The sequence below is a fragment of the Phragmites australis genome, chromosome 8 (assembly GCF_958298935.1).
Source record: "Phragmites australis chromosome 8, lpPhrAust1.1, whole genome shotgun sequence".
Lineage (NCBI taxonomy): Eukaryota > Viridiplantae > Streptophyta > Magnoliopsida > Poales > Poaceae > Phragmites > Phragmites australis.
Genome location: NC_084928.1, coordinates 12387460 through 12413259, shown reverse-complemented (window position 1 = coordinate 12413259; position 25800 = coordinate 12387460). Strand labels below are relative to the sequence as shown.

Below are 25800 nucleotides of genomic sequence, written 5' to 3'. Positions count from 1 at the left end.
ACTTGGGCCGCCATGCAAACCTCCCGCTTGGACTCAGACTCCGGTTCGGTGTCCCATGCTTGAAGCATACCAGGCTCGTTTGGGTCGTACCCCATGAAGATGACCTCACAATGGCCGAGATCCTTGAAATAGGACTCTGTAGCAGTCGGGGATCTGGACATGGGTAGCCCAACCATAGTATCAATACTTTCATAAACACAAAAAAACACGCCCCTACTTGGTGTGCTAACTGTCAGGGGATAATTCTTGACAATAATCCTGGGTATACCGGACAACAGGCATGTTGTCTATGTTTTCTATATATGTATATCAAACTAGACTCAAGAACACCAAGATTTATCCAGGTTCAGGCCTCCCGTGGGATAATAGCCCTATATCATGTGTATTGTTTTATGAATTGGGTGAACTTATTCCAGAATATACTCTTCCTTACAAGTTAAGTCTTCACCCTTATTAGACCAGGGGCAAAGATGCAAAAACAATGGACCTTGCCAAACCTTGTGGCAGACCTACCCCTGATGGAGCCAACTACCCGTAGCCCATCATGACGTTGGATAGGTATGCCTGCTCTGCTCTGGTCATCCTACGCGTCCTGTACCATCACCGAATGCCATCACGCTCACCCGTCAGACATCCCGTGACATTAAATGCTACAGGACAAGTCACTGCAACTCTACACCGCCCACGACCATGCCTCGTTGAAACCAAGTGCCTGGGGAAGAGGGAAAAACTCGAGTAGTAGCATTAAATCAAACTTGACTAGTTAGGTGAGGACCTACTCTGCAACCAGCAAGGGCCGGTCGCAAGATCTTGCTTTGTGACTAGGGGCTAGTCGCATGAGCCTCGCCCTAGTTGCGTGATGCGGCCATGGTCTTGACGATACCAGCTACTAGCTGACACTTAGCGGCGCGAGATCCACCACGTGGGACACCCTCTTACCTATTACACCAACATGGTCACCACTGGTTGTAGAAACTCTTGTTTCCTGAATTGAAACACTCATACTTCCCCTCTGGTTGTAGAAACTCTTGTTTCCTGAAGTCGATTCCCGTGTAACCTTGCCATCTGGGTGCGCACAATAGGTAAAGGTAACTAGACTATGGCTTATCGCTGGTGTACCTGTCTTATGGGTGCCAGAAGTTAAGTTTAGGGAAGAAAAAAAGAACACAAAGCAAACGACCTTACGGGAATATGAACATTTACTAGTGTAAACTTTTTCTTAGTATTTACACATAGAACTTTTGAAGTGGGTTGACGTTCCAAGAATTATTGAAGACTCATCCATTCTCCATTGCTAAGAGATCTAGGGCGAGTAGACTTGACCACAGTGTAGAGACCCTCCCACTTCAGGAATAACTTGTTGCTGTCATGTTGGCTCTGAACATGTCATAGAACCAGGTTCCTGGCTTAGAGGGTTTGACATTTGATTGATCATATCAACACTTGAGTCCTTTATTTGTAAAGATACCAAAAGAGATGAAAATGAACTTGAAGCCCCTAGGCACTGCCGGTAGGGACCCCAAGTCGTGAAAGGTTACAACAAGGGGATCGCTCCTAGAGCTTGAGCAGGTTGATGGACGTGTCTGCTGTGAAACCAGCACTTGACAAATCTTTTACCATCTCGATATCATCATACAGAATTGTAGGCCAATAGAAATCTTGTCTGAAAGCCTTTCCGGCTAGGGTTCGGAAGGAAGCATGAGCTTCGCTCACCGCTCCATAGATTTCTTCGAGTAGTTTGCTACTTTGCTTCTGAGAGACGCACACCATGAGTACTCTGTGGGCACCTCTTCGGTAGAGGGTATTTTCTACTAGGGTATATGCCTCGGCCCACAGGAAACCTGCTCAGATAGTGCCTTGTACTCGGGCACGACTCGAACTTGAAGACACTTATGGATTGAATCTACCAATGTATCTTTGTACTTGAGCGGAGTTATAAGTTCCCCCGTAACTCCTTGTGGAGCATCAATCTGCGGTGACGTCTGTAGATGGTTATATGTCTCTTATACCACCACTCCTTCGGTCGTATCATCTTACGATATCACTGTGGCTTCGAGAGTCTTTCCTAAAAGATTCTGGGAAGTCCTAGAGATCATAAGGTGGATAGTCGGGCAAGACTATCGACGAGGCAGTTGTCTTTCTCGGGTCCGATGAATTTCTTTTCTAACTTCCTCACCTCCACAAGGTAAGCTGCCATGGTCTGATATGAGGTTTAATACTCCTTGCCAACTCGCTTCACCACCAGCTATGAATCTCAATTCATGAAGAGGCGGTGGATGCCGAGTGCAAGAGCTACTTGAAGATTGGTGAGCAAGCCTTTGGACTCAGCCGCGTTGTTTGCAACTGGGAAGTCAATCTGCAAAACATACAAAAGGCATTCTCCGCTCGTGGAGAGGAGGGTTGCCTAGCCCCCGAGCTTTTGAGTATTAGCAATACATCAAAGTATAATTCCGTACCTCGAGCGTCCTGTCGTGGGTGTTCTGGTGTTGGTTCCTCGTCCGAGTAGTTGGATCTATCTTGGGTGAAGTCGGCAACATGACTCGTGGCGAACATTCGGCATCTTTGGTTATAATCCCTAAGGACGGTTCCAGCTGTCGATGATTCGTAAACTGCCGATCTTACATACTTATAGATGTTGTAGGGGATTCTCCCTGCAGACGAATCACACAACACACAGAGAGGTTTATACAGATTCAGGCATCCCTTAGGATAATAGCCATACATCGTGTTTGTCTTTTATTGATCCTTGAGACTGTTTAAAGGGGTTCTTGGCTAGCCTAGATAAATCTAAACCTAGTCGAGAGGCTTCTTTATGCATAGTCATGGATGATTACTAATGTAGATCTAAAATACATAACGCTTGAAAGTTCGAAACTCATGTAGACTTGAATTGTTTAAATAGACTTTTTTTCTCCCCAGGATCCCCGGGCACTATATATATGTATATATATATATATATATATATATACACACACACACGAGACCTCTGATTCCTATCTTGTTATCTTTTAAGATAAATTTTTCTATTTACAATATACTCCAGATACTTATGGATGATTTTTATATGTTTAGAGATTTTCTTTCTAGATATAGAGATATATATTTAAAAATATAAAAAATCTTAAATAATGGATGCTATAATTTTATACAACCCATCATACATCATAGACACAGGGTGAGCTGCCGAGGAGGCGAAGGATCTCCTATTAGATCTTGAGACCAAGACGGGTGGACAAGCATGCATGTTAGCAGTCAGAAGCAGGTGCACTCGTATCAAAGCATAATCATCTCTCTCTCTCTCCCCCCCTCTCGATCTTGCAAATTCCGATTTGGACGGCAAAATCATCTGCCGCGCCAGTGATGTAAAACTAATCTAGCATCCCTTTATATTACTAATTTATTACAGCAATCTCTCTCTCTCTCCCAATTTTTCATATTGACTGTTGAATCTTATTGTCCAGTAATCTTTGGAACTTGCAGAATTTCATATTGTGATGTGACAGGTGTGAAACCGTCACCAGCCTATATGTATATAATCTCGGCATTTGGTCCTGTTTTGATCTACTCAAAAAATCTTAAATCTAGAATTGTGAGTGAATTAAGATATTTAGTTGAGCTATCTAATTTTTATTTTAAATTAAAATAAAATTTTAAATCACTTTATTTTATCATACAAACTCTAATTTTAATATAGATTTTAAAGTTAGAGCTGTGCCAAACAAACCCTTTCTTTCCCTCTCTGTTTTCTCAATCCTTGCCTACCGTGTATCTTCATGATAAATTTGAAAATGCTCTTGACAATAACAGACCAACTAAAGTTTAACATGAAAATTGTGAGATGTTCACTACTACAGAACGATACTGTACAGGCGGGTAGAAACGCCTTTTCACAGGTGTTTAGCGCACCGCCTGGGACCAAAGGCCTGTGGAAATCAACGATTTTCATAGGCGCAAAAGTGACCGTCTGTGGAAATCGATTTCCACAGACGGTCCACATAAAGAACCGCATGTGGAAATAGGTTTCCACAGGCGGTTCCTAATATCAACCGCCTGTGAAAATCGATTTTCGCAGACGGTTGGCTTAATAAACCGCCTGTGGAAATAGTTTTCCAGAGGCGGTTCTTTATGTCAACCGTTTGTGAAAATCGATTTCCACAAGCGATCCACATTAGCTGCCGCCTTAGATATAAAGATTTTCACAGGCGGTTCCGTAAGAGAACCGCCTGTGGTATGTATTTCTTTCAAAAAAATAATTAGAATATATTTTATTCCATCCAGATTTCACACAGTTTCAATACCAATATGAATAGCATCACATAGCATCACAGATTTCAATATTTAACACAAGTACAATAATATTCACAACATCACAAGCCTATATAGCTAAGAGTCGCTCTCCCACACACAAAGTCACGGATGGCTAGCTAATTCGCCTCTGCGATCAAAGAATCTGCCGTTCTTATGGATGACTTTGTGCATAATAAACCGACACATGTCACGTTGGACGTTTTGGATTTCTTTGTCTGCGAGAGCATGGTTGGCACATTGGATCATCCTTGCCTGGATTGAAAACACAACTAAAAGAGTTAAAACACTAGTGACAACGGAAACATAACCAAATAAGAATGTGCAGGCGCAATGATGACTTACGTCCTCAGGGTTCGTTGTGTACCTCCCGTTTATCCTAAGAAATTAGCAAACATAGTATCCACAAAGAACGCTATTGAAACCTTGCTTGTGGCACTACAAATAAAAACACAACATATTCGTTAGTTCAATAAAACTCTTCGTCATTAATAGTGGGATACAAGAATTAGAAGTGTGTTATTACCGGAAAGTGTGTACGGACCGTCATCGCATCCGGCTTGTCCGTATCATGTATCCCACCTTTCAGTACGTACCACTTGTAGGCCCTATTCGAATGCCAATAAGTAATTATCAATTCATAAATAATTTATAAGAATTTTAAGTATGGGCGATTTCCTTTACCTCTGTATAACGTCAATAAAATCTTGGTAGGATTTTTGTTGGAAATCGGCAGAGTCAAGGACCACGAGTCTGCTCGACTTCGGCATCAGCATTATACAAATATAGTGATCGCTGCATGAATACTTATGTTAGATTCTTGATCGATCAACTAAGTTGAATACTTATGTTAGATTCATAACGTATCATACTTACTTAAAGTTGTAGGGAGCGAAGATGCAGTCCTTGTCCTGCATTTCTAGCATAGCCCTTCCTATGTAGGTTGACCTTTCGAGCCTTTTTGTTTTGGTTGCTTCTTTTATGACCCGTGCTTTATCCTTTTTACTCTTCCCCTTAATCCTAGGGTCATCAGTCCTTATGTTCACGACCATGTTGGGATGGGAAATTCGTTGCGGATCAATGAATCCAACAGGCCTCTTCAACTTTTCCACATCGTTAAATTGCATCCTACAAAACAAGTCAATAGTCATTAGCTTCTATAGCATACATTGGTACATATATGAACGTATGGGTAGATTGTAGGCACTTACAGGCACCACACGTTTATGAGATTGACGTCGAGCTTTTCGAGGCGGAACAAAGCGTGCATGTCCTTAAAATCCAACATGAGGTAGTTGTCTCCGCTTAGATAAACGATAGCGGGGATAGAAGCAGTGATTATGGAGAGCCCCGCGCGACATACCCTCATGTACCATTCGTGGAATTTCCTCATCTCCCACGGACCTTCTTGGAGTTGAAACGTGGCAGAAATGGCTTGCCATGCTCATATTTCTCGGGAACATCCAGTGTAGGCACGAAATCTATCTGTGAGGTACTTAATGCTTTGACGATCTCTTTCATGAGATCGCCCTTCGCTGGAGATTCCTGAGCGGATGATGCCTTTGGTTTTGATAAGGACAGAAGCCACCTCTTCATCGGATCAGGTAGATCAATCTTCTCATATGGGGTAATCATTTTAGGAACTCTTCGATGCTCAGGTGATGGATGTGCCGGAGGCGGAGATGCCGGAGTCGAAGACGCTGGAGGCGGAGGTGTCGGAGTTGTAGACGGTGAAGCACGATGCGAAGTTGCCTGAGGCGGAGATACCGGGTGTGGGGGCGACGGTGCCTAAGGCGGAGAGGGTTGGCGCGGGGGTTGAGGTGCCTGAAGCGGAGTGGGTTGGCTGTGGGGCAGAGGTGCCTGAGGCGGAGTGGGTTGGCTCTGGGGTAGAGGTGCCTGAGGCAGAGATGCTGGGCGCTGGGACAGGCGTGACGCTGGCGATTGTGACTTCTGACAGCTGAATATGATATCCCGTCTGGGCCACAGAATGAAGTTACCAACAGCCTCATCGAGAATCTCAATACCCTCAGGTGTGCTGATTTCAAGCTTGTACTTCATGAAAACCGGTTGCACCGAGTCCACTTATACCTTGGCGTAACCGGCCGGAATATCTTGACTGTGAAACACACGGCCTGGAATGGCCTGGCCAGTGGCAGCCTCGACAGTGAAGTCTCCCTTGCCGACCGGAACATGAAGAATGCAAGGGGTAGCCTCTGTGATTTCATCCACAGGATATCTCTGGCTATCAAAATGTGCGGACCCGGCGCTGCTCCGAAAGTCTGGACTGGTTGGTTGCTCTATCAGCATTAATGCCACCCTTTCCTTCTCCTTTTCATTCAACATCTTCATGAATTCAACCTTAACCTGTTCTTGTATCTGTTCCTCTAGGGTCTTCTTATATCTATTACGGGTCTTGTACCAAGTAACTATGTAGAGCACCCAGTTTTTTAGCATCGATCACCTTCTGAGCAATTGCATTGAAGAAGTGACACAACCGTGTGATGACCACCTTTATGTATCTTGGCTTGATACCCCTGATTGCAATAGGGAGCATCTGCGTCATCATCACATGACAATCGTGAGACTTCATGCCGATTAGTTTCAAATCTTTCATCGAGACTAGGTTCTTAATGTTGGATGAGTAGCCAGTCGGGACTCTCACCCCACATAAGCACTTGCACAATGCCTTTTTCTCCTCAGGTGTTAGAGAGTAGCTAGCCAGTGGAAGATAATGTTTCCCATTCGATCTGTCTTCAGGGTGTTACTCTGGCCTGATTTCAAAATGCACCAAGTCCTTACGTGACTTGATTCCATCCTTTGTCTTGCCCGGTATGTCCAGTAAGAGGCCAAGGATGCTATCACACACATTCTTCTCAACGTGCATGACATCGATGCTGTGACGGACGTCCAAGTCCTTCCAATAGGGTAAATACTTAAAGAAAATTGGCATCTTCTTCCACAGTGTGCTTCCACAGCGTGCTGGTCGGCGTCTCACTTTCCTTCCTCTTTTTACCCTTCGGCAGCTTCCCAAAAACAACTTTGATGCTACTGACCATTTGAAACACTCGTGCCCCGCTGCGAGGTTTCGGGCCAGTATCTTCCGCAACCGTGTTGTCAAAATGTTTCTTCATATTGCAGTATCTGTGAGTTCTGAGTAAGAACCATCGGTGTCGCGTGTACACTACCTTCTATGAGTACGGAAGGTACACAGACGCGGTTTCATCCAAGCACACTGCACATCCTTGCTTCCCTTTAACCTGTCCCGATAGGTTAAAAAGGGCGGGATAATCATTGATGGTAACAAAATCATTGCTTTCAGCGTGAAGTACTGTCGTCGGAACTCATCCCACACCCGGATCCCCTTGTTCCACAGTTTCGCCATATCTTCCATCAATGGTTCCAGAAACACATCTATATCGTTGCCCAGTTGTTTCAGTCCTTGGATAAGAATGGACAGCATAAGGTACTTTCGCTTCATGCATAGCCATGGAGGAATGTTGTAGATGGCCAGGTCCACTGGCCAAGTGCTATGTGAGGTACTCATGTCACCGAAAGGATTCATTCCGTCGGTACTCAACGCGAGCCTTACATTCCTTGGTTCTTCAGCGAACTCTGGATACATGGCATCGAACTTTCTCCATTGCCTAGCATCAGCGGGGTGTCGAAGCTTAGTTCCATCCTTCTTGCGCTTATCGAAATACCAACGCATCAGTTCAGAGTCCCTAGGGTTCGAGTACAGACGCTGCAAGCGGGGTATCACTGGTAGGTACCACATCACCATCGCAGGACTTCTTCTCTTCTTCTCCGTATTGGAAGAAGTGTCTTCTTCGTCATGACCAGCATTACTCTTCTTCTTCTTCGCGTTGGCGGAAGCATCTTCGTCCTTACAATCATCATTCCTCTTGTACCGACTCGCATTGCACACTGGACATCTATCCAAGGCTTCGTACTCTTTACGGTAGAGGATATAGTGGTTCGAACATGCGTGTATTTTTTGCACATCCAATGACAACAGGCAAATAAGCTTCTTCGCCAGATAAGTGGTGGTGGGCAAGGAGTTAGGCTTCGGAAGCATGTTTCCCAAGAGACTCAACAGATCCGAGAAACTCTTATCGGACCATCCATTGCTGGCCTTCAACCTTAGAAGTTCAAGCACCGAATGCAATACTGTAAACTCCTTATCACAGCCCTTCAATTCCTCATACAAAAGTTCCTTTGATGCCTTTTGTAACGCCTCAAAATTATCTAAGCCTCTCGTGTCCCTTAAAACATGCGGTTCTGCGTGGCGCAACATTTCCTCCAGATCAAAATCAGCATCATCATCCAGATCAAAATCGGCATCATCATCCATCATAACATCAGTGTCGCCTTCGACTGCTCCCTCATCATCACCATCTACTTGATCAGCAGCGATGTCCTGGTTTGGTTCGCTTGTACGTTGTTCACCGTGATTGGACCAACATTTGTAATCCTCAACAAAACCTCTCAAGATCAAGTGTGATTTGATTACACTTGATTTGTCCCACAATTTCTGGTTCTTGCAGTCAGAACATAGACAATATATTTCCTTTGTCTTCTTAGTTAAAGCGTCCTTCTCTGCGACTTTAATAAAAATAGAGAGTCCTTTGATGTATATTTTTTCATATCTTGGCGCATCATACATCCATGCTCTGTCCATCTTTAACTTCAACAACAAAATTAGATACATTAATTAATTAATTAATTAATTTGAGAATCAGAATTAAAAAGATTTAAAAAAAAAGGAAAATATGGGCTTGTTATGATTATAATATGTCTACGCAATTGAATCTACATTTATGTAAATTTATGACTCAAAATAATGTGAATTCATTACTCTCTCTCCCTCTCCTCTCCCTCTGCCTAGATCTAGATCTAGATCTAGAGAAAAAAAATCCCCATTCATGATGAAACCTCCTAAGGCTTAAAAACATCATATTCTAGTTACATTTTTAAAATATAATACTAGAATCATGTGAATCTACACAATTAAATCAATATTGCAACAAATTTGAGCTAATTTGATGATCTAAATGGCAAGAACCATGAGCATCTCTAGATCACATTGAAACTCTAATTTAGCCTTTAATCTAAATCTAAATTTCAAAAAAAATGCAAGCTAGGGATGAGATATACATATCTTATTTGGCTCCTCCAAGGAAATCAAAAATAAAACCTTCCCCACCTATTTTCCAAATCCGTCACCACAATAAATGCTTACTATTCGAAACAGTAAATCTGTCTGAATGGAGCTGGCCGAGACGATGGAGTATTTATGGACTATTTCCACAGGCGGTCGATATAAGAAACCGCATGTGGAAACTAATTTACACAGATGGTTCCTAATGTGGACCGCCTGTGCAAATGGATGTCATTTGCACAGGCGGTCCACATAAGAAACCGCCTGTGTAAATGCTCCATTTCCACAGGCAATTCCTTATGTGGACCGCCTGTGGAAATGTATTTCCACAGGCGGTCCACATAAGAAACCGCCTGTGGAAATTACTTTTCATTTCCACAGGCGGTCCACATAAGGAACCGCCTGTGGAAATTACTTTTCACAGGCAGTCCTTAGCCGCACGGGGCCGCAGCCACTTTCTCAGAAATGAAACCTAGGTGTCTCAAAAAATAGGTTTTGTAGTAGTGGATCAAGTGGTAGATGCCCAAAATTTTAGACTGACATTGACATACCAACTAAAAATTAACATGAAAACCGTGATATGTTCAAGCGGTAGATGCCCAAAATTTTATACTGGACCTTCGTACAACTCATCCTAATGTGAACAAGTTAGCTGAAAAGAAGTTAGCAATGGAGGCCGAAGGGTTCTTCATCAGACTCTTATCAGCAACAGCATAGACCAATCGAGAAAACCATGTTGTGATCCAATCATAAACTAAAATAGGTGCCAGATGAGATAAAATAAAACCATGTCAAGAAAAACCAGTGTTACCATTTGTGTGGTTGGATGACAATGGAGGAAGACTTGGAGCGTGCGGTAACGTGGCAAACCGTGAGGAAGACACACCACACCTGTCTTGGAGGCACTTGCCTCGGTAGCATGCTACACAGAATCACCGGCCGCATCATATCAAATCGTCACGGGTTGATAGTTGCTAACTTGATACGCATGTCGTGCATGCCTATATATATGGCTACAAGCAATCTATTGAATTTAAGTTGAAATTCTTATTCGTTTCCCTTTCCTAGTAGCACTGATCTGGAGCGTTCGTTGTCGGAACGGACGGTGGGTATGAACTGCAACCGTACTGCGTCGGGAGTCGGGACAGACAGATGGCACCAAAAGTCTAAAACTCACTGCCGCGAGAAGAAACCAGTCGAATCAGCAACAAGATCCGGTGATTCTGCCTCCCTCGGATCATTGATCTAGCTATGGATATCCTCTAGTAGTCTAGATGAAGGGACTGATTACCTCACCTCACTCCCTGCATGATTGATCGATGCGTGTTTGGACCAACGACCGTCTCAGTGCTCACTGGTCAGTGGTTAGTCAGTACTTGTAGACCGGCCTTCGTCTTCTTCCTCGCGTCACATTTCTTATCGGTGACTATAAAGCCAAACGTTCAGTAGGCTAGCTGGCTCCACCTAGCTGCACGTCTCAGTGGCCAAGCTGGACGACGGCCACTGGACCAAGCAAGCAAACAGTGTCCAAGAAATGGACATGAGCTACAACGTTTGGCTTTCTCGGTTCAGAAAAGAAAAAGAAAAAGAAAGGGTGACTTGGCTCTGTCTAGGCTTTTGCTTTCCTGTAGCTTTCATGCTTTACTTTTGCATGCATGCATGGTTAGGGAAAAGCAGCGAGAGGGAGACAAAAGCAAACAGGCAGGCAAAGCAGGCAGAGCGGCCTGTTGGAGAAGAGGAGAACGTGCACGTCTGCACATTCTCTCTGCAAGTTACTTGTTCAGTAGCTGATCCAGCATAAAAATATAGGTAGGTGAAGTCATCCGCTCTGTCGTGAATCAGTGTCATCGGAAATGAAAAATACAGTGCAATAAGGTTGACGTGGAGATCTCGCCGTAGAAAAGGTAGGGTCATCCTATTGATCGGTCCGCCTATGACTTGGTTGCATTTTGACAGAGCCCGAGAGAGATATGGAGCTAGCAGCAAGCACCGGGAGGTCACATGCATGAGCACTGCTAGTCCCGTCATGGCTTTAGCTACCTCCAAGTTGAGTTCTGATAGGGGGATTCCGTCCTTTCTGTGCACGGGAAGGAGCAGCTAGCGGCAGTGTTCAGTTTGGGGTGCCTAGTATCAATGTTCATCTCCAGCAGCAAGGAGATGTCAAGCGGACGGTGACAACAGACACGGCAAAGTGATATGATGATCAGTCGAGTCGTTGGTACATTGCTGTGATTGTCTTGTCCTCTTTCTAATTTTCTGTTCGTGGAAAGAGCAAGCCAAGGTTGCTATCTCAATGCAACTCTGTGTATGAGTTTTTATACTGTTAGCTCTGTAGCATTGTTGGAATGCAAGTGTCATGCCGGTCCCAGACTCCCCCCAGTCATGATCTCCTTGATAATTGAAGCTTTGATGCGGCTATCAGTCGAGAATTCATGCTTGGGCAGTCGAGAATTCCACCTAGGGTTAACAATACCAGCGGGGGGTGGGGGGGGGGATTTCAAAATTTACAATACCCCGCCGATATATGGCGGCGTTTATCGCTAGATATAGGTTTGACATTTTGAATGAAAATTGGCAAACCTCCAAATCTGCCCAAAATGTGTCCAAATCACATACCGTGGCGACAGTATTTTACTTACCGGAGGTGGCCCAAAATCGGCATCCTGCTAGCTCGACCTTTCCTGCACTGCACCATCTGCGTTAGGACAATCCTCAAGCTGTCGGCCTGGTCCTTACCTGCGCGTAGGGCCGAGCGATGCAATCATACATGGCGACATCTTCATCTTGATGCCAAAATGGTCAGTTAACTTTTCTTTTAGCTACAAATGTAGTATATGAACACACGCCACACTTCACACATGCATATCTACTGAAGAGGATTACGAAGTCTTCGACTCCGTTAGCAACAAACACATCACGTTCCCATTATGATCATAGGCATCTGAGAGTATTCAGAATAAATCACTCCGCTCTGCAGGGGCTCGAACCCCGCTGAGCGCTACCACCGTGCTAACCAGCACGCTCGCTGGTCAGTTTAACTTGGCTCCTAAGAGATCACGATTCGCAAGTACATTTGTGCACGAGGAACGCGAGGCTGACCATGAATTCCGTGCAGTTGCTGTCTAACGTATGCTTGGGACTGAGGTGAGGACCAGATGTCCTCATCTCATATGGCCACGGCAAACTATGAACTGGGTAGCAATCCAGCCAATAGTTTACAGCTCTTCGTGGAGCAGCCCCGAGCCCCACACTGCAATTAGGACCAGATAGCAGCACCATAGATTTGCAACATTATGTAGCACACCTGAAATCTGGAAACCCTGCAAAACCGTATGCACCTAATTCCTTAGGAAACTATTATGCTCACTAGTATAAGAAAACTGAGCGAACTCACTCCCTATTATAGAGCGTCCACATCATGACAACAATCAGAGCGAGCAAAACAATCTGCCCTCTCCCATCTCAAAGACCATGATACGATGCACTATTATAGACGGTATACGTCTTAAATATGAAATTAATATGTACTTAGAATACATTCCCAATACATATATGGAAATAAAACATAGTCAGCAGCATTTGCACAAATGGCCTGGTATTTCTCAACAGTCAGAAACAAGAACGACACTGAGCTGCTCGGCTTTTTCTTGGGTTTCCCCCTCACCCCACCATATGACCCACCGTAACATCTATTGCTGCTGCTCATCAAACTCATGGCCATGATCCAGGAGGTAGTTGGCGGCAAGCTCTTCATCCTTGTTGCAAGCAAAGAAAACCTCCAGCACAAGCTCACGATTGAACCCCATTGCCTCGAGCTGTTGAAGAATATATTAATGTAAATCGACAAGAAAACGGAACACCAATAGATCTACAAGCAAACAAGATCAGAGTACAAAGAGATAAAATCGAGTTCATGGGCTTTGAAGTTGCAGTCTAGTTGTCGTAACAAGCAATGCACCATGTAACCACGTTCAGAGGCAGAAGCAGCATAAGTAGCGAAGTATACAGTCTCCACTAATTAGCAAGTACCATAAGTATATGTCCTGGCCATTGCAATATTGAATTAATTGGTGTGCCATCAATTCTATGCAGTTAAACGGATTTATGTGCACCATCCTTATTCAGTCAGTCACACCCCTAGAATTTATTTGGGAAAAGTTGCTACCACTAGAATTTGGAATTACCGCATGAATTTGAATAATTTACTCTAGAAAAGTAGAATACCTCTACAATTTAGGATCCAGGGGTACAAGCAACAGTACTGAAAACACCTTGTACGGGTACAAGCTGAATTACTGAAAACACTATGTACCGTGTGGACTTAAAAATACTAACTATAGTACGTGATTTCCTCACTTACACAGCTACATTATACCTAGCCCGTTTAACTTGTAATGCAACAAAGGAACTGATACTTTCAATTAGTAGAAGGCATGCAAACTATCATAAACGAAACTAGTTGCAAACACATATGAATTCAAATTGAGCTAAAATAATGTTCGATGGAGAACTCCAACTAAATTAAAATATAAAGAGATTTACCCGCTGGATAGCTTCCCGTTCCTCCGGAGTAACTGTCAGCGTTTGTGGCATTGCAGCTGCTAGTTGACCTAGTATGTTTCTGGTCCACCAGAGTATGATGTAAATATTTCTGTACACTTGCCACAACAGATACATATAACAGTGTAGTTTTCCTTACCCCCCAGTACCACTCTCAGGAGATTCATTCACCAGGCGGAGAAACTCAGCTTGATTTTCCTGAATCAACCGCAGAATTTGTGGATTTTGTTTGCCTAGCTCTTGAAGCATTGGCTGTCAATCAACAGAATCATACGATTATTTACGTGTGAAATGATTCTCCAAACATGAAAGGCGAGCCAAAAAAAAAAAAAACTGAAGCAACAACCAACTTATATCAACACCTGTAAGATTTGCGGATTAGCCTGGACCAATGCAAGCAGTGCTTGAAACTGAAAAGAACAAACATTAACAGTTAGTACAGTGCAGTGCATCAATGACTAGTTTGTATATAACAAGCTGCACAGCTAGCACCTGTGGAACCTGTCGCAAAGCGTCAAGGGCACCAGCTCCTGCACCGGCACCGGCACCAGCACCAGGATTGGAACCACCGCTTGGAACACCCTTTTCAGAAATATAATATCATAACGGGCAAAAGAAATAATATTCTAGAAAACATCGTTTTCAGTCCAAACATGGAAATGAAAATGCAGGTAGCTGTAAATGCAACTCGTATGGATAAGTTGCATTACCACAATGCATTGTCAATACAGGAACAACTTTGATTATACATGTATTTGCCAGTGTGAAGAGACTAGAGGCCAAACAACTCGATAATATATCTAATCCATATTGTATGGCAAAATGTTATGACATTATTTCCTCGAGAACATCAAGCTTACACTTCTCATGATGCTACTCGTGTGTCTAACTTATACTTAGTGTGACTATAGATTAAGAAGGGGCAGTGAATAATGCATAAAAATGATATTTCATGTGGGTTAACACAGTAGTAAAAGCTTCAAATATTCAGGTCCATATAAAATTGTTCCAAAGATAAGAACTAAGCCTAGCTCAGTTGGTTCAGGGTGTGGATGTACGCCTAGACCACCCAGGTTCGAGTCCTCTTCGATGCGAATTTGGGTACCTATTTCTTCTTATTTATAATGTTACCTAGTTCTTCGTAGGTTGATCGATTTTTTTTTAAAAAAAAATTGTTCCAAAGATGTAAAGGCACATTGACAGCACATACCTGAGGGAAAAGGTTTAGCGGATTTGCATTAGGCCCAGCAGAGGTAGCAGATGGCTGCACTGGTGGTGCAACTGCAGGTTGAGCAAGTGATGGAGCCTGTGGATTTGTTTGTTGGCCAGAAGCAGGTGGTCGAGCCACAGGTGGGGGCTCTACATTCTCAGGAATTCCCTAGCAGGCAAACCAGATGCAACTTCAGTGTTAATTTGTATGCGATCCTTCACACGAGTAATAATCACATTAAGTAGCCTAAATATATCATGAATACTTTCCTTTCAGTACAACATAATCATTGTCACTTGCAAATGATTGTTTGTGGACAAGAATAAGACAAATCTATCTTCCCTTAAGGCATCGCAATAAACAAGGAAAATATTGCGAAGACCAACTTTCACCATTTTTGAGGAAAGAGCGAAATAATCATGCACATCAGAGGCAGGATATGAAAATAACAATGCATTTGTGAAAACTTTTAACAAACATAAAAACTTACCGAATACAGGTAGTCAATAGCTCTCTCAGGGTTATTATATGCAGCACGTAGAGCACGGATAACGGTATCGCGTTCCCATGTACCGCCACCCATGTCAAGAATTTGTTGGATAGTCTGTTCTAGGTTGTTACCTGAGACAAGGTTTGATGCTGCCTGACTGTACACATCAGCATCACCACTGCACAACATCCACATGAAAGAGCAGCATTAGTTTAATAAATTAACAACAACAACAGCCTTTGTCACAAGCAAGTTGGGGCAGGCTAGAGATGAAACCCACAAGATCCAACTAAAAAGATGACGTGAAAACAATATCTATGCTGAAGTATCTAGAGAGAATAAAATTCAGTGACCAACAAGTCAAAGAGTTATTCAAACAAGAGAAGCATGCGGCACGTTATGTGCCATCCCGTGCTGATGCCTAATATAAATAAATAAACAGAAATAACTATTTTAGATACAAATAACTACATTTTATTTAGGTTTTATCTGTAATGTTTCATGAACATTTTATAGAACAAATATAGTGTTCTATTTTAAATTATTTCTTCAACAAACTGTGCATCACAATTCAAAATAAATATTAGGTAGAAAGTTTGCATGTCTTAGATGTTAAAGTCCCCATCATGTATGGGAATATGGCTTGATCTTTTTGTTGGTCTCTGATAATAACACAAGAAAAACAAGCATTGTTACTATTTTTTTCGAAATCATCAGAAACGATCCAGAATGGAACTAATGATAAAACTCTCCAACCTATCTTGCACGAACATGAGCAACGAACAGAGGTGGAGCTGCAGATTTCTAAAATGATAACATGTTCTGTACTTGTAAAATTAAAGATCAAACATAACCGTTGACAAGTAAAATAGTAGTGACAGTTTTTCAACAATGATTATCAATGCTCAGTCTCTGAAAAGGCTTACGATGCAGCAACTGTAGCAGTTGGAGCAGCTTGAGGTTGTGCACTGGGAGGTGCCCTGTGAAAGACTTGGTTAGAATAACTAAGAGAAACCATAGGCTCAATACAAAAGGTGAAGGGAAAAGATAGCTTACGGTTCAGATGCAGCAACAGGTGCTTGTGAAGGTGTTGTTCTTGCAACTGAAGCAACAGGGGCTACCGGAGCAGCTGGTTGAGCCTAGTGCAAAATTTAAGAGATTAATATATCAGAAGGATGTCAGTAATAATGCTACCAAAGCAAAATACATGAGTAAATTTCACATAACTATAGCAGTGTTTCACAATGTGAATTTTCCGTCTATTTGCATGTAAAAACAGATCAAATAGACAATAGACTAATGGACATATATGACAACACTCAGATGCCTGAAATAGGACAAGGATTCAAACACTCACTAACTTAAATTATTCAATTTACTTTCACCAAACTACTAACTCCTTTCTAATTTAACAGGTCCCAAGTATCCATAATTCCATACCAACAAACAGTGATGTGACACGGAAGAAAACTATTGATATGGCAGCCCATGATTTCCATGTCATCATATGTATGGTGAATATGCGGAGGGAACAACAGGGCATAAAGGGTGGAATTTATGCAGAAAAAGTTACTAGTTGTGAATAAAAAGAAGGCAAGTCACAGCAACCACAGATTGTCACACAAAGTACAAGAACAATCAAACTTGGAAGGCTGAAAAACTCATAATTTCAGCTCAAGTATTTCTTCATCAGAACCTGGAACAACAATGCTATTGAAATATAAAATAACTGAATCAAATATGCCAATCCTCACCAGAGTCGCAGGAGCTTTTGCAGCAGTAGAAACTCCACTTGTTGATGCCTTAGCCTACGAAATTCCATGTTATGCATGTCAGATAATGCAAAACATAAAGATTACAGCTAATAGCAGCTTCAAACAATAACTCAGCGCTAGTTTTCACTAAAGTTGTGAAATGGAAACCATTTAACAAAAGGATATGATCTGTGTTCAATGAAGAGACAATTGGTAAGTCATCCACAACACCTAAAACAAAACTTTCATCTTTTGTATTGTTCCTATTGCCCTGAAAGCTATTGCCCTCTGGCAATTAGAGGTTTGCATTTTATTTAAAATGCAACACATAACTTGAAAATGTAGCCATCGGATTTCACATATCAGGGATCACAAGTTATTGGAGAGTAGATACAAAGGAACGGAGAAAGGAAAGAGGTGAAATCCAACTCTGCATATGTCGAATCTGACACTTCCATTCTGGGGGGCAGGAATAATCTGGCTAAACAGAACTGAGGGGATCTAATAACGTTCACAAGAGGATTTTTCTACAGTACTAGACATCAGTAACCAATGCATATTTTTCAACCCTTATTTCAAGAATTAAACCACTCAGTTGACTGAAAGACGGTAATAGCTACAGACCATAAATCCAGCTTTGTGCAATCGACCAAAATCATTCAAATTTGAAAAAAAAAAAAATCCACACAGGCCATCAAAAAAAATATTCAATTATAAGGCAAATGACTGTGTCAACTACAGCACAAGCAGCAGCTACCTTAGATATATGACAAAATTTCCATGCAAACCATCAAATAATGTGGCATAACATACAATTTTCAGGGAAATGACTGTCACCTATGGCTCAAGCAGCAGTAAATCCAACAACTGCACACCCCCTCAGATAATTTAAAGTGCCACTTGGCAGCAAACGAAACATAATTACTTATGCTCAATGTACCCATAACAGCACAAGTAAGCTACAAACGAAGCTTAAAGGAACCAACCCTAAGCATTGTAATGTGGCAAAACTTCCACGCAAACCATCAAAAAGTCTTGCTTTCACAGTTTCCAGTTTAGTATTGAAAACACCATCCACTGCAAAAGATCAGAGCATCCAATACCTTGGACAGCATTATAACAAGGAAGCTGTTCTCAGCAACTTTGTTACTTTCCAGAGTGGTGTCATCCTTGAGAATTTTCCCTTGGTATATGAGCATCTGCTGGTCCGCAGGGTACATACTCTGACCCTGATTAGTCTCGATGATTCTCTTCACCTCAGCGACCTGCAAAACGAGCAAAGCAGTAAGTCGACTGCACACTAGAGCCGTAGCCAAACAACACAAATCAATCATTGTGAACGTCAAGTTCTCCATGTGCACATCAAGTCATCAACAGCATTTCCATTTACTAAATGATCATATCGAACTAATAGAAAGCTCCCAACCCTCCAACTCCAAAAAAAAAAAAAAACCCTAAAATACATCCCATGAGAAACTAACACCGGAAATTCCGAGCGCCATAAGGCAGTCAACCCCAATCGCCCGCCGGGCTGAACACCCCCAACCCTAGATTCAGATCAAGCCCCCCGCTCCAGCACCGGCCGAGCGCCCAATCAGCGCGCAGGAGCACCGCGAAATCGCACCGAGCCGCCCCCCAATCGACCGAAATGTCCGAGAATTGCACGGAATCGCGCCTATTGGAGAGAAATGAGGAGATGGAGTGGGGAAGGGACCGTACCGAGGCCTCGGGGCTCGCCTCGACCTCGAAGCTGGTGCCCTTGAGGGTCTTCACGTTCAGCTTCATCTCGCCCGCCTCCTCACTCTCCCCTAGCCCCTCTCTCTCTACCCCGCCCTAGCCGACTCTCGCTTCGAGGGTTTCGCTCCGCCTGGGGTCCCGACCTCGCGAAGACGACGAGAGCGCACGGGGGAAGCAAAAAGTTCTAGGCGAAAAAACAAAAAATCCGGAGGCCGCAGGGGAGGATGGGATATCGCGCGCGACTCTAGAAACCGACTCGTGGGGCTGCTGCAGACGGACCCCGGCTCCAGTCGGAGAGACGGGTGTGCTGTGCGACGGGCGCCCCGTGGGGGGGGGGGCGAGGCGGTGGGCGGATCCGGCTGCGCCGTCGCGGTGCGTGGATCGTTTCGCGCTAGGGGCAGCTGGCGGACAGTGAGTGGAGAGGCGTGTGTTTCGTGCGGAGCAGTTGCACGAGAGGCCGAGGCGTATTGGTGAGCCGCGAGCCGCTGTGTCAGGCGCCTGGCTGGCGCATCCCTGGCTGGCTGGGCCACCGGGTACAAAAGGCAGGCGACAGCATCCAGGAAGGCATCGAACAAGAGATAATGGAACCGACCTCCTCCTTTCCTAGTTTCTTCTAGGCTAGAGATGTTAATGGGACCCATCTCCGATTCCCTGAGAATTCCCCTATTAAGTTTTGTTTGAGAGGTTCAAATTTCAGCTGGATCCCGACCTTTTCTCATAGCAGCGAGCCCATGGGGGATAAATCACAGGCCAGGTGGATAGCTTATTTGGAGGCCCACGCGACGAGGATCATAAGCCCGACCCATGTCGTTTCCACGGAGAATCACGCCCCAGCTACACAGGTCGGAGAGGACTCCCCCGTCTTCGCTCGTGACTCCTGTGACGCTCGCTTGCGACTCTCGACCGACGCCACCACCTCCTCCACCTTCGCAGTCGACCCTCTCCACCTCAGCCTCTGCCGCCACCGCCACCACCTCCGTCGCCATCGTCACCGCCTCTGCTGTCACCCCCTCTCCATGTCCGCCGACGTCACAACCACCTCCACCTCCACGGCTACTCCCTCTCCACCTCCACCTCCACTGCTTCTCCCTCTCCACCTCCGCCTCTGTGGACGCCGCATCCACTTCCTTCTCACCGGCGTACGTGAGTTCTCCTCCCCCTTTCCATCTCTTGTTGACACTAGGGTTTCTCAACTCTTCACCTTTTCTCGTAGATCTTGGTCAGGGAGGGTCGGAGAATGGATTCATCAAACGGAGGGCAACAATATTCTAATCACTCAAGCCAATTAAGAAAGAGTTCCTCATCCTCTTCTATGCCGATCTCTACTAGGTTTGTCACAATCTCGCTCCGATTTGCTTCGATCTCGTTTATGCTTATGCTCTGAACTGATTCATCCAGTCCTACATGCATTTCTTCGTTGGTTTGTTGTGTGCAATTCGTCTTCACTTCGTTTTGGTGAAAGACTGAGGTTTTTTTAGATCACACTAAGAAAATTTTAGTTGCCATAACACTTTAGCGATTGTATTGGAGCAGCATTGCTGTTATATTGTGTTAAATTTGTAATTTTAGACCAGAATTTTCAGAAATTCTTTGGAGTAAGCTATAGTAAAACAATTGTTTATCTGCGCTACATTGCTACTTGTGTCCGACGCTTTTTCATTCATATGCGTACAATATGGTATACATAGTGTATTGAGGTTAGCTTAGCTGACATTAGTTCCATATCATAGACTGCACCGTGGCTATTTTCGTAGTTGATGAAACATCTGCGATGGGTTTTGTGCATCTTCTATTTACTAGTAAATTAGTAAGGCAGGTGTGTGTTTAGTTTGCTACTGTTAATAGAAACATCATGTACATTAAATTATTGGCTTGTGTTCTTCTAATTTGTTTTTTTTTTTTGCCTTGATTGGTTACAAAGGTATTTTATTGGTAAAGTTCTTGTGGTTCTAGTGTTTCTCTTTTGTTTGGTAGTTGTATAGGATTCCTCTGCTTATACACAGTGTGTTTTGCCAGGAATAGCAGACAGTTGGACTTGTAGCAACCTTGATATGTATTAGTGTAATATTAATATCCTTTTCTTGCTTTCTCTTTGGCATGATGAGTTGCGGCTAATGTAGGAACATAGCTTCACCATTGAGAGCTGTGTCGGATCACTGATCAGCTGCTACAATGCATTTTTGCCCTGCTGACCAAAATATTATAAATATGTAGATTCACATGTTCTTTTATAATAAGCATAGTTTCCTGCTTGATCATAATAGGATCAGAGCTAAAATGTTTGTTTTCTTACACTTAGTTTTAGAAGTTGAATACTTTTTTCTTAACCAAAGTTTTAGGAGTTTTATTAAGGCAACCAGTGGATCATACAGTTTGCAAAATAATTATTCGATTAGGGACCATGGTTATTCAATTAGAAACCATGGTTATTTGATTGTTTGTTCAATATGCTAATTAACAACATGAATTGCATTTACTAGATAATGGGTTCTTGGGAGGGACAAGTTAGGGAATTCATGTTAGATTAGGAAGAAGAGGACGATGAACTATTTTTGGCTATTGTCCCTGCTATTCACTCTTGCCTTCATGATGAGAAAAGGCCAGTGCACACATCATCACTTCCTGGTGCGAAAAAGATCAAAGAAATATTGGAAGGTCATGAGAGTTGGTGCAGAACTGAGTTCAGGATGGAGCCTGAAATATTTAGAGCTACAGTAAAAAAATTAGAAGGAAGAATTTGTTACGTAATACACATGGTGTTTCTATTGAGGAGCAGTTAGGAATGTTTATGTTCATGCTCTCTCACAATGCAAGCAATCTAAGACTAACAAAGGCATTTCAACACAGTGATGAGACAAATCATAGGAAAATCAAGAAGGTCTTTGATATAATCCCAGCCTTGACTCATAGATTTGTGAAGCTCCCTAGTGCAAACCAAACTCATGTGAAGATTGCATATGACCTCGATTTATGCTTTCTTCCAGGTTGGCCATAAGATCTAAACACCTGTCTCTATCACCATTCCATAACACTCGATTCCAATCCTTAATTTCCTTTTTTTACGTGTAGAAATTGCATTGGTGCTATTGATGGCACACATGTCCCTATTACCATTGTAGAAGACAGGGCCCCTCCATACAGAAATAGGAAATGAACACTATCTCAGAATGTGATGCTCGCTTGTGACTTTGATCTAAATTTCACATTCATTTCATGTGGATGGGAAGGGTCTGCATTTGATGCGGGAGTTTTGTGATCTGCTGTTAGGAAGAGTTTTAATGTGCCAAAAGGGAAATTTTACCTCGTAGATGGTGGGTATGCGAACACACCATCCTTCATTGCTCCATATCGAGGAGTTAGATACCATATTAGTGATTTTAGGAGGCGTCGTTCATCTCGAAGAAATGATAATGCAAACTACAAAGAATTATTCAATCATCGACATGCAATCCTCCGCAATCACATTGAACAAGCAATAGGAGTGCTGAAAAAAGCAGTTTCCAATTTTGAAAGTAGGGACATTCCATCCAATAGAGTCTCAAATTAAGATTGCAGCTGCATCAGTTACATTTCATAATATCATTAGAGGGCAAAATGGTCAAGAAGGGTGGCTAGATGGCCAACCTATTTATATTGAGCCATCCGATTATGTTGATTTGCTGGAGGGGGACGATAACTATGCAAACAATGTGGAGTCAACTGATGGAAGCACCCTAAGAGATCAAATTACACTACAAGTGTGGGCTGTATACAATAATTAGTTGAGCATGATATCTTGTAATGTAGTATGGTAACACTAGTTTGTGTGCTGGACACTTAAAGTACTACTATTGTAGTTCTTATATGATATGTAAAAGATGTTTCATAATATTGCTTATTTCTCATAATGTTGTTTTATAATAAGCATATTTTATTTAAATTTGTTGTGGGAAATGTAGCCATATCAACAAAAGGTACAAGGGCTGTATGGACATTCACATATGAAAAAGGTCTTGTTGACACATTGCATCAGCACAATACTAACCCAATGTTCAAGGGGCAAAATGGTTGGACAATAGAGGGTTGGAGAAGTATCACAAGCAAGTCCAATGAAAGGTATCCTCTAGCGTATTTCACAAAGCAACAAATACAAGAAAAGAAAAAGGAATTGAAAGGAAGCTATAAGTCAATACGAGATGCTAGAAAACAGAGTGGTGTCGGTTGGAATGATTCTCTAGGCATGATAGTTGCTGGACCAATGATTTGGGATAATATTATTCATGTAAGGCTTTCTCACACATATTAGCAGGTAGATATCTTTGTGCTGCCTTTTGTTAATAGATTCTAACTATCTTGTTGTGTTGCATTCAATAGGACCACCCAAAAGTTAAGAAGTTCTACAAAAAGCCATTTTCTTTGTTTAATAACTTGGCATCACTGTATGAAGGTAATTTTGACCCTCTACTACTGCTGAGTTTCTGCTGTTGTTCCTTACTGATTTTCTGATGTTGTTCCTTACTGTTGTTCCTCTATTAGTTTCCAGGGATGTATGTAGTCAATGTGCTACTGATTTGTAAATATTGATTTGTAAATGGAATACTGATTCTATACTTTGCATACCAGCTGATAGTTGATTTGTATGTAGTCAATGTGCTACTAATTTTTGCTTTGGAACATCAAATCAACATATGGAACCCAACTGATTTGTGCTACTGATTTTTGCTTTGGAATAGGAAGCATTGCTACGAGAGATTTCAATTTTACATCAACTGAGTGAGTGGAACCTCCAACTGAAAGAAGTACCTCCGAACAGTGCATACAACATGTGCCCTCCTGCCTTAGAACGCAATGTTGGTACAAATCCATTTGCTTCAAGTTTGGATGGTCAAGGGATATCAAATCAACATATTGAACCCAATGAAGCTCAATCTGCACCATCCGATCATAATTTAGGAAAGCAAGAAGGTGATAGTGGGAAAAAGCGTAAGCAAAGTCAAGTTGCAGCTGTTCTTAGAGACTACTTGGACTAAAAAAGAAACAAACAGAATAAAAAGCAAAGTCAAGTTGCAGCTATTCTTGTGACTACTTGGACTACAAAAAGAAACAAACAGCAAAGGCTATGGAAAATCTGAATGAAAAGAAAAGGCGTGAAGATGATTATTCCATTGAAAAGTGTATCGATAATTTGGAAGCCATGGAAGAATTCACCGATGAGGAGAAAGCAGACGCATTAGTGGTTTTCGAAAGTGAGGTGAACAGACAAATATTTATCAAAACTAAGAACCCAAATGTGAGATTAATTTGGTTGAAGAAGAAAATTACTCCATAGGTATGATCCTTAAATTTTTGCTTTTTAGTTCATAGTTCGAATAATAGCTCATAGTTAGATTGTTAGTTCATAGTTAGACCAATTTGGTAGATCTTGTTAAAAGTTTCTTTAGACTATTAGTTCATAGTTCAAAATTTAGATCATTAGTTAACTAGTATAAACTGTATACACGTGTACAGTTTATACTAGTTCACTAGTAGCACTTGTTTGCATTCTAGAAGATGTATCTAGTGGCTGAAAGGAAGAGCGAAGCACGTATATGGTCAGGTAGCCAGTTTGTAACTTAGCTCATGCCGGTATGTTGTTCATCTATTAGACAGTTCTAAGTTTACCACATCTTGATTATTCATATTTGCTACTAATACCCAATTTTGATGCAGCTCGTCTAACAGAACTTATCTTGGAATTTCACTGTCAAGTCATACGCGGGAACCCATGTGGGCGTTCTGCTGATATCTGGAGCCTTGGGTGCACTGTCTTAGAGATGTTTATCCAAAGACCTCCTTATACCTTTTTGTGCTTATATGCATGTTTGTTTGGATACAAATTGGAGATAGCAAATATGCCTGTGCTCGGTACTTGATGTGGAGAACCATATGTGTGAATGCTACTTTTTTGTCGAGTCTTTCATCATCTTTGTACTTATGGATCTTGAATTTTTCATGAGATTTTAGTGTTTATGCATCTTGCAATGGCTCTCGAATTCATATACAAATCGCTTCCGGGGTTAGCCCTACGTAGTTCTCATGAGAACTACGATCTTGATTGTGTGTTAGGAATTAGAACCTGCTGGGTGCCTTTTTTGTCTACATATGCTTGACAAACTTTGTCAATACATTGGGATATATGTACACATATACACTATTCTGTATATACATATATATATATATATACACACACATATATATATATATATATGCATGCATACAACGTACACATTTGTATGTGTGATGGTTTGATTAGTTTTGATCTACCAAATTAGCAGCACAACGTACTGCAGCAACAGGCCACGTACACATCAGCAGCAGCAAGGCAGCATGCACAAAGATCCCTAGAATTTTCCCCCAAACAGTAGCAGGGGAGTGGATTTCCCCTAGGGGTTTGCATGTGCCATCAAAATCCTCCTAGGGACTTTCCTTCCCTGGGTTTGCCTCCTCTTGCATCCAAACAAGGCCTTAGGGGATGGAGATGGAGATGGGGAGATTTCGTCCTCCGCAAACTCATATGGGAACGGGGACATGAAGGTGCTCCCTGTCCTCGCTCCCCGCTATATCCCTG

At 42.5% G+C, this 25800-nt stretch overlaps 1 protein-coding gene and 2 pseudogenes across 1 annotated transcript; 2 read left to right on the top strand and 1 right to left on the bottom strand.

The window, feature by feature from the left end:
• Positions 1–12948: 12948 nt before the first annotated feature.
• LOC133926639 (ubiquitin receptor RAD23d-like) lies at positions 12949–19452 on the bottom strand. The gene is made up of 12 exons (XM_062372659.1): positions 19197–19452; positions 18581–18742; positions 17478–17531; positions 16780–16862; positions 16650–16703; positions 15724–15901; positions 15234–15401; positions 14516–14605; positions 14386–14433; positions 14163–14275; positions 14006–14084; positions 12949–13278 (listed from the first exon to the last, which is right to left on the bottom strand). The coding sequence occupies exons 1-12, from the start codon at positions 19260–19262 to the stop codon at positions 13153–13155; spliced, it is 1221 nt and encodes a 406-aa protein (XP_062228643.1). The 5' UTR covers positions 19263–19452; the 3' UTR covers positions 12949–13152.
• Positions 19453–21697: 2245 nt separating this feature from the next.
• Positions 21698–22209, top strand: LOC133927602 (uncharacterized; annotated as a pseudogene).
• Positions 22210–23100: 891 nt separating this feature from the next.
• LOC133927601 (uncharacterized) lies at positions 23101–24522 on the top strand (annotated as a pseudogene).
• Positions 24523–25800: the final 1278 nt, after the last annotated feature.